The 9629-nt window shown below is 48.7% G+C and overlaps 1 protein-coding gene across 1 annotated transcript; it reads right to left on the bottom strand.

The window, feature by feature from the left end:
• Positions 1-1441: 1441 nt before the first annotated feature.
• Positions 1442-5267, bottom strand: IRS4 (insulin receptor substrate 4). Its single transcript, XM_032475288.1, has one exon. It carries the CDS (start codon positions 5249-5251, stop codon positions 1442-1444), a length of 3810 nt encoding a protein of 1269 aa, XP_032331179.1. The 5' UTR covers positions 5252-5267.
• Positions 5268-9629: the final 4362 nt, after the last annotated feature.

Genomic DNA, 9629 nt, shown 5'->3' with positions numbered 1-9629 from the left:
TCGGTTTAATGATCACTCTTTAATGTGTCCGTGCTGCAGACGTGAGTTTTTGTATGGCAAGTTTTCTAAAGCAGGGGGAGAGAGGGGAGGGGGACTACACCTGCACTAAATAGGGAGCTTGTTAGGTGACTGTTGTGATCAGTCCCCGACTTGTTCTGCCTGATCAAGCACAGTGGGCAGAGATCCAATCACAAAAGCATTCCACACAGCAAGCAAAGCAAAAATCTTCACTAAACTGACTACTGGAATGAAAACTGCTGGGGTCCATCCCTCCTCTTCACTGGAAAAGAAGGACATTCTGGTAAAGAGGGAAGGCAGTCGAGACTATGGAGACATCATCTTCCAAAATCATTTCTTGAGAATGTCTCCAGACACATTGGTAACAACACTGCACAATGTACACAGTAGATTTACTTGAAGTCTTATTTTCAAGTCTGACAGATTCTATTCTTTCTTATTTCTTCCTTTGAAAAAGTAACCCTTTAAAAAAGCTTGCAATGTTCCAGGGTAGGCTGCCCCTGGGGTCAGGTCTTCCTCCGGCCTTATTATATTGCTTTACTGGATTGCCCAGAAGACGCAGCAATTAGAATGTTTTAAATGCTTTTTAAACCTTTCAAGCAATATTCATACTCATTAGCATGTTGTCACCATACCCTGTTTGGGGGGAGTTATGAAGAAAATGAGGCACAGCAAAGGTGAACTTGCCTGTCACTATTAGTGACATAGAAAAGAAATGCTCAAGGTTCCTGGCTATTCATCCTGTGTAAAAACAAAACAAATCAACACAAAAAAACACATTCCAGAGCCAAATACCCTCTTCTTTTAATCACCTGTTGTTTTGGATTATTTACGTTTTGTTCCCTGCAGACATTCCAGCTAACAATTGAGGTTTAACCTTGGTGAATCACAGCAAACCAGCATAACAATGACTGCTTTTTAAAAAGTAACTTTCAGAGGAGAATGTCATCCTCCCCCAAATGTTAACAGTTGACTGTTATTGCTTAATATTCGACGCTCTTATTAATTTTCCTATCATTAAATATGTGCATTTGTAGAAAAGCCGCTTTAACTTGTTGATTTGAAAATGAGTTGATGGGATTCAGTTTACGACGTCCTGTTTGCATAAAGCATTACGCGTTAGGGAAGGATATTTGAAAGCATCCACATGCTACAGATCTGTAAGTTTTAACTACTCCTAAAATGCAGAATCAATGTTTAATTGATAATCGGTTCTTTCTAGATACAGAAACTTAGATGAGAAGTTAAGTTTTTGTAAAGATCACAAGGTATTGCATGGATAATTAAAACTGAATTCTACTTTCCATGCTAAATAAGCACCGGTGAATGAAATAGTAACTCATCTTTTCCTAACACTGTAGACAGAGTAGTGTATCGATTCATTAAGCAACAACTATTAACTTTGGGGAAATGAATTCTAAAATTACCAACCTCTTTGGGGAGAGTCGAACTTCTTGTTGTCAGGTCTGGCAAAGTCCATCCTCACGTACTTGTCGTCGTTGTCAGAATCGTCTCGCTCTAGGGGGCTCCGCACCCGGCCGCGGCCAGGCGATGGAGGGGGAGCGGCAGCTGCAGCGGCAGCCCCGCCGGCCCCATTCTCACCTCCGGCAGAGTCTGCCGATGGGTTTGGGGCTCTAGGGTTCGAGCCACCCGCAGCGTCTCGGGGCCCCCTTACCGCTTCGGCACCCGCAGCATTCGCAACAGGTTGGAACCAGCGGGCAGAGGCGGAGTCAAATCCAGCAGCGGCCTCCAAGCCCGCAGCCGCTGCGCCGATGCCCGGGGCCGCGACGAGGGCGGAGGCGGCGGCTAAAGCCCGGCCCACGGGTAAGGCTGGCGCGGCGGTCGCCGCCGATGCGAAGGAGGCGGAGAGATCTCTCTCCAGGTTGTCGGTTGGGAAAGCCGAGACAGCGGCTCTGGCGGATGCAGAGAAACTTTGCGAGCGGCTTTGAGGGCGTCTTCTCTCTAGCTGTCCTTCCAACAGCAGCCTAGCTACAGGTGGTGGCTCCGAGCAGCGGCTAGGGGAGAGAGAAATGTCCATACAGCACTCCGAAAATGGGTCGACCACGTAGATTCGACCTGTTTCAGCATCGTAGCGAATGGCACTGTCAGCAAAAGGCACGGCTGGTGTCATCGCTGGGTTGAAAATCACTTCAATGTAGTCACCTTCTTCCTCATTAGCATCATTACCTGTAGCACTGGGAGGAAGAGGCGGAAGTGGCCACCTAGCACCGTCCAGAGAGAAGGGGTTGGCACCTGGAATAGCTCTTAAAAGATCTGAGAGGTCGTTTGCTGGATTTGGAAATGGCACTCCGAACTTCACATTCACGTAATTAGAAAAGGCGAACTGTCTGGGGTCGGCAATTATGCCCCACAAATCTGGCAGTCTTTGAATACGAGGAGCTGGCGTATTCCTGTCTCTCTTGGGGAAGTCAATGTTGACGTAGTCGCTAGCACTGTCAACTTCTTTCTGCTCATGTGTGGGCTTTTGTGGTTTTGGCTTGATTTTATTTCCTTTTGTAATAAAAGAAAGTCGGTTAGGTCTCTTAGCCTTGTTCTTGGGGGGCCCATCACCTGAAGGCTTTGAAGGTGATCCTCCGTCTCTAGGCTTTGAGAATGACCCCGCAACTGAAGGCTTTGAAGCTACATCTTCGGGGCCACCGGTAGATGAGGCTTCTTTGTCAAGGCCCTTCCCCAGGAATTTTCCAGGTAACATTGGTACATACTCACTGTGGTCACTCCGTCCCAGCGGGGAGCTCCGAAAAGGATTTGGCAGAGAGAAGTAGGAGCTCCAACTTTTGGAGGAAGAGCCTCCCTGGGGACTTCTGGGGTTTTTTGGAATTGCACCAGCTCCAGGAGCCATAAACATGTAGTCACTGTCACTGTCATTGTCCTTTGAGTCATCCTCTTTATCAGGATCAGGGACTTTTGGAGGGCTTGGGGCAGGTGGTGGGCTCACTCTGGGAAACATCATCATGTAACCCCTCGAATCTTCAAAAGGTGATCGAGAGTGGCGCTTTTTCGAAGAAGAGACATTTTGAGGAGCCATTGGCATATAATCACTGGAGCTTGCGAGAGGGGCAGCCACCCCTGGCCTCATTGGCACATATGGGTCATCCTCATCTTCATCAAAAGCTCTGGCTCTGTAAGGACCCCGAGCTGCACCTTCTGGGGTCTCTGTGTCTTTAACTTCTTTGGCTTCTTTGCGTTCTTTTGTGGCTCCTCTGTCGGCACAGAAATAAAGTCGGAACCTTCCTCCAGACTTCCCTTTCCCACCAGTTGCTGCAACTGGCGGGGGTGGAGGGGGAGGTGGTAGAGGTGGTGGCATTTGCTGTTGCTTGCTCTGAGTTAATTTGCCAAAGTAGGATCTTTTCTTCAGAGATTTCCCACGTTCACCATCGCCATCCGAGCCTTTGCCACTTCCTGAGCCTTTGCCCCCACCAGAGTTCTTGCCACCACCTGAGCCATGACCATCTCCAGGCCCCTGGCCACGGCCTGAGCCGTGTCCACCTCCAGCTCCCTGACCACTGCCTGAGCCGTGCCCACCGGTGGTACCCTGGCCATCTCCTGAGCACTGGTTTCCTCCTGCACCTTGGCCCCTGGATCCCTGGCCACTTGAGCCCTGGCTGCCACTTGAGCCCTGGCCACTTCCAGAGCCGTGCCCCCTGCCTGAGCACTGGTTTCCTCCTGAGCTCTGGCTACTGGAGCCTTGGCCACTCGAACCCTGTCCACCTCCTGAGCCTCGGCCATTTCCTGAGCCCCAGTTGTTCATGGGCATATAGTCGCCTCTGTTTCCTTCCTGATCCTCTTTGCCCTGAGGACTGCCTTCTTCCCCAGAGTTGCCAGAGCCGGAACCAGATGCTTCAGAAGACAGGCAAGTTCCCTCGTTGGGGGCTTCTGGGTGCGGGGCACGCACAGGGCTGGGTGCTAAGCGCCGAAAAAAGCCAGCTGGCACTGAAATTGCTCTCCTGGACCTGCGCGTTCTGGGCAGGTGCAGTCTTCCTCGCCTGGAAGGGGGCACAGGCTCACTGGGTGTTATGCAGCGCCTGGTGAGGAGCATCTCGTCTTCCCCGTCACCGATGGCTCTGAGGTGGCAAAACTGCTCAAAGCGGGACCTTCTGAGCCAGCCGCTGGGTTCCAGCGGCAGCATGTCCAGGTGCCTCCTAGCGGACAGCAGGGTTAACAGGTGGGCGCCGATACTGATGCTGTAGCTGCGGCAGCGGGCTCTGTATTCGTCTGCACACAAGGCTCTCATCTTCTCCAAAAATAGCTCGTGCATGTTTTGGGCCACCACACAGTCATCGACCTGCATCCAGAGCTCTCCTGGGCCGATGACGGTGGACCTGCCGACTTCCAAGAAGAAATACTGCTCCGAGTGCCCGCAGCGACGGATGCTCAGGAGCTGGACGACCACGCTGGCCACTTCGGTATTTAGCCTCACAAACACAACCTCCTCGTCGGTAAGACATAGCCGGAACACGCCGCTCAGCTCTTTCCTGTGCCCCAGCCCCCTGGGTTTGACTATTACCTGCCACACATCTTTGTAGAAGGGTGGCTCCGCCGCCGCTGCAGCCGCCAGCGCCGCCGGTTCTCCATCCGGCTGCGCGCCGGGCGTGCCGCAGCGGCGGCGCTTGCTCTCGAGGATGAGGCGGCTGAGCAGCAAGTACCAGCTCTCTTGCTCCGACTCGTTCTCGGCCACCATAGCGAAGTACTCGTCCTGGGTGAAAAGAGCGATGAGGTGTCGGTACCTTGCGTCGGCCCGCTGGCTCACAGAGAAGCACTGGTACAGGGTAATCACGCGCCGCGGTGGGATGAGCGCGGGGACCGCGGCGCCAGAGGCGGCCGCCGCCGCTGCAGCCGCCGCGGCGCGGACACTGTGCCGGAACTTCCTGGCATTTTCGTAGTATTCCAGCCGAGCTGGGGCGTCGGCGGTCTCGAGTTTGAGCACGAAGTAGCGCCTGTGCCCATGCTTCTGCTTCCGCAGGTAGCCGCGTTTGCAGACTTCGTCCCCGACGGGGAGGTCCTCCTCATCGGACTCGGAGTCTGACCGGGAGCCAGTGGCCGTGGAGAGCCACATGGCTCCCGGACAAGACGACCCGGACCCAATGAGTGCGGTCGGGGTTCCCGAGGAAAGAAGTGGGGTGGTCGCCACCGCAGCTAGAGCTGCCGCCGTTGCCGCTGCTGCCGCTCTCAGCCTCCTTGTCGCCTGGTCGCGAGCGAAGGAGCAACTCGCCATGGTGATGCACGATGGTTTTAAGGTGAGCAAGGAGGAGGGGGGGCTCGGGGAAGGGAGGATTGGGGGAAGAGGCTGTCTACCCTCGTCCGCCCGCCCCAGCCCCCTCCCGCCTTGGCTCGCGCCCCCGCCCACTCCACTCCAAGCGCGCGGCGGCGGGCAAAACAACACGTGACCGCTGCCTCACGCGGCGGCCGCTGCAGCTCCTGCTACCAGTGCAGTGGAGGGGCGCGAGCCACCGCCAGTAGAGGTGCGTAAGGGAGGGGGCGGCGGGCCCGAGAGGCGGGGCCACCTCCAACCCGGCCTAGACCTTCTTGGTGAATCTCTCGGCTTGTGGGCCTTGGGAGGACCAACGAGAGGAGGCGGGGCTCTGGGGCCACGCTGGTCCTAAAGAGTACACGGAGGCACGAGCGGGCGGGAGAAGTTCGAGGGGGGAGGAGGGGAGAGCGGCCTGTGTTCGGGGCCGGGAGGGGGCACCACAGCCAGGGCTCGATTGGCTAGAGGGGGCGAGAGGTGGCGGAGGGGGCGGAGCGCAACCGTCTCGGGCGGCGCTGAGGAGGAGAGCTGGCACGGTCGCGGGACGGTTTGTTTGTTTATTTGGGAAGCGGGAGCCAGGTGAAACTGTTGCGAGGTTCTCATTGGATGGGGTGGGAGCCAATGGGAGTGTCCGGCAGCAAGGCGGGCCCAGAAGTAATTAGTTTGGGGGGCAGGAGGGGAGCTGAGGGGCAAGGAGGCGTGGCGTGGGCCCTGGAGTGGGCTCCGCTGTCTGGTCGTCGCGCGTTCGGGCGGTAAACAACCCTCTGCAAGCAGCTGTTAATGGTAGTGATAAACTAGTGCAAATCCCCGAGCCACGGTGACCAGGGCACTGAGCCGGGCACCCTCTCTTTTTCTTCCCGTCCCTCACATAATTTCTCTATTTCTGTCACAGTCTGGTTCACTGACTCCTGCCGCGCACCTCGAGCTGAGAGTCTCTGGGGAAAGTGTGGGCACCCCCTGGAAACGTGTTAACGACCAGGGCCCTCAGACCTGCCGCCCATCGCGCTGCAGGCACTCCCGAGCCCGCTCCAGCCCTGACAAAAGCCCGCGAGTCTAAGGCATACACATAACAGCTATGCCTTCAAAATGAACATCATCTTTCGTCAGAGCGCATTTTTAGCCCACGAAACTCAGGTTGGCTGAAGATGCTGTTTCTGGCCATTTGATTAATGATGACTACGAACGCACAAATTTGGGGGCCTATAAAGTATGCAGCCATGTTGAAAAAAAATCGGACTCGATTTTTACTGAAATATATCAGTGTTAAGCTGTCGTGATATTTTTCCCATGGGAGATGGTTTTAAAGAAGCGTTTAAGAGAATTTCAAAATAATATTGTTTCCCTTTCCTTGATCGAAACCGAAAAACTTTAGAAAAAGAAAAGCCCATACTTAGAACAAAGGATCATATTGAACACATAGCCTAGAATATCTTTCGTATCTCTCGCGTCAAGAAAAGATTTCTGCTGAATTACAGTCTACAACTTGACACCACAAAAATAAGAACCACTGCCTCCCCTGTTTCTGGAAAAACAGCTGGAGTGTAAGTGCAGCCTCCTGAGGTGTTTCTTAATTTCTCTCTCTCTCCCTCTCTCCCTGCTTCCCTCCCTCTTTTTCCCTCCTTCCCTCCCTCCGTCTCCCTCCCTCCGTCCCTCCCTCTTTCTCTCAGTTTGTCTTTTACTAGGATTTCAGCTTCCTAACTGTAGAGATGGGTCGATGTTACATTATAATGTCAAAGGAGTGACCACAACTGCAAAGAGGGATTTGGGTTGGGGTAGGGGGAGGGAGACTTGGTATTTCTGAAAGAATGCAATGCCGGTTCACCTTTGCCCTTTGGTAGATGCTGCAGAGCGTATTATTTATAAAATCGAACAGTAAACTAGGCAGTGTATACATCATAAAAATAACCTTCATCCCTGCCCTCGTAAGAATTTGTTCTCTGTTAGAAACAGAATAAACACATTTGGAGGAATGGCTCCTTTTGGGTGCTCCCATTTTGGAAAAAAAGAAATTGGTTTTGGTTCTCTCCAAAATATTAGAAACAGTCGTTATCATTCCCTCTGCTGCCACTGGTTTATAAGCACAGTATATTCACAGGTGCTAGGAGCAGCCGTGATTTCTGAAAGAGGCTAGAGATAGAACAAGTGTGGATGCTGACAGAGCCAGGACTAGAGCTGCTCCCCACATGTTTCAGCTGCCTAGTCACAGATAAAGAAGATTCCTTCCACTGATAATCAAAATGGTAATGGATAAAATAATTTGAGATTTTTATGATAGGTATTAAAATATTTCATAAGGCTTTCCAAGCACCGAGTTTTACTCTAGCTAGAACTGTTTTGTAAACAAGGCAATGCATTTGAAAGTGCTTTGAATAAAAATGTGACATTTTAAAATGTATTGAAAAACATTAAACTGCATGTTAAATATAACTTGGAAAATACTGAGAATAATAGATTTTAAAATCTTCATGTCTTTATAGAATCTTTTCCTAGAGTGGTAGGCTTACCGTGTATATAATAGTGTATCTTGTTCTCTTCACTTAATATTACGTGATAACATTGGTCCATGTTATTATGGATCAACCTAAACATCATTGAAAACCCAGGAAAATAGTCTAGGCAGTTGTGTATTAATGTACTTAATCATCCCTCTGCTCTGAGGTATTTAGGTAGTTTTCATTTTTTTCAATATTATAAATAATGCTGCAATGAACATCTTGAACCTATAGCTTTTTAAAAATGTTTAGAATTATTGTCATGGGTTAGTAAGCAAGGAGTGGAATTACTGGGTTAAAATATATGAACATCTGATGTGTTATTTTTCAAAAATATTATATCACTTTACCCTGTCACCACTGTGATTGCCAGAATTGTACACTGTTATTTTAAAAAATCACCGAAAAGATGGGTGAAACATGCCACTGTTTTTTAATTTGCATGTTTTTACTTGTGAGCTTAAAAAAACTTATTAATATATATTTACTGACAAAAGATTATCTTCTGAAGTGTCTTATATCCTTTGCCTTACCTACTTTATTCTTAGTGTTTTTTTCCTTACTATGTGTGACTTGTTTACATAATAAAGACATTAAAACTTTGTCGTATTTGTTGCAAGTTTTTTTCCTACTCTGTTGATGAAAAACATCACCTTTAAACTAGATTCTCTAGTGTTTTGAAAGATGTGTAAATTTGGCACAATCAGGTTTGGAGTGCAGTTTAGAAGGGAGCTACTGACACACAAATGTCCCCAGGATCAGTTCTAACCATGTTTTAAATGAACTCATATTTAAGCTTATTTGCTCTTTTAAAGAGAGAACTAAATTTGTTCTCCTATCAACAGACTATAAGAGAGCTTGTTAAATGTTACGTAGCACTCTTAAACAGTACTTGGTAAAGACATATTCTCTACTATAGAGGGAAATTCCTAGGGCTAATCAATGTGTTAAAAAAAAAAACAAGCATGAAAATAATTTTTAAATGATTACAATGAAAGATTATTAATACCCCAAAGTATATTATCTGACTACAACAAAATGGAATTAGAGATATAGTGAGATAATTCACAGAGGGATTTTACTTAGTATGTCTCCTGCGATGGGAGAGGATGTGGTAAATATTAGTATTTGTGAACAGGGAGAAAGTGTGGCTAGAAGAATGTTATTTTCTCTTCGTAGTTTAACCAAATCCCCTCAGTTGTAAAAGTTGTTCCAACACTGAAGCTCTCTGGAGGAGACGATCATTACTGAATTGCACCAGATGCTGCCGCTTGCCTGACATATATTTAAACTTTCATCTTCCTGGACAACTTAATGATATAGAATAGTTGTTTAGTTTAGGTCAGGTTTCCATAGGCAAAATAAAGCAGAGGGGTGGCACAGACCTCTAAATGGTTCAGGCAAAAAGTAGAGACTTTGTATTTGGCCTGAACTCACCAGATGGTTGCTTTTAATGCTCTGCTGTCCTTTGCTTGTAGATTCCTGTCTCTTCATTTTTTGTTTTTATATTTAGGACAAGTTACCTCAGAAAGCTGAAGTTGTAATTTCTATAAAGTCTGGACTCTGAATCAATCTCAAACACAGATTAAAAAAGAAAAGACAAGAAGCAATAAAACCTACAATATTTCTCATTTGTTTATCAGTTTAGCTGAGGGGAAAAAAAGTCAAGCATTTCAGCTGGCATTTTACATCTAGAAACTAAAGCAAATGGATAAATATAGCCACAGTACCTTTAAAACAGTTTCTATCTAATGAAATATGCCTTTAATGGGGTGTGCCTTTAAAAGGAATTTCCTGTGAATTCTGTTTGCAGTTGTTTGACTGAATTGAGTAGTCCCTACTAATAAGAACTC

The sequence above is a fragment of the Camelus ferus genome, chromosome X (assembly GCF_009834535.1).
Source record: "Camelus ferus isolate YT-003-E chromosome X, BCGSAC_Cfer_1.0, whole genome shotgun sequence".
Lineage (NCBI taxonomy): Eukaryota > Metazoa > Chordata > Mammalia > Artiodactyla > Camelidae > Camelus > Camelus ferus.
The sequence above is the reverse complement of the archived record's forward strand: the minus strand, read 5'-3'. Positions and strand labels throughout refer to the sequence as shown.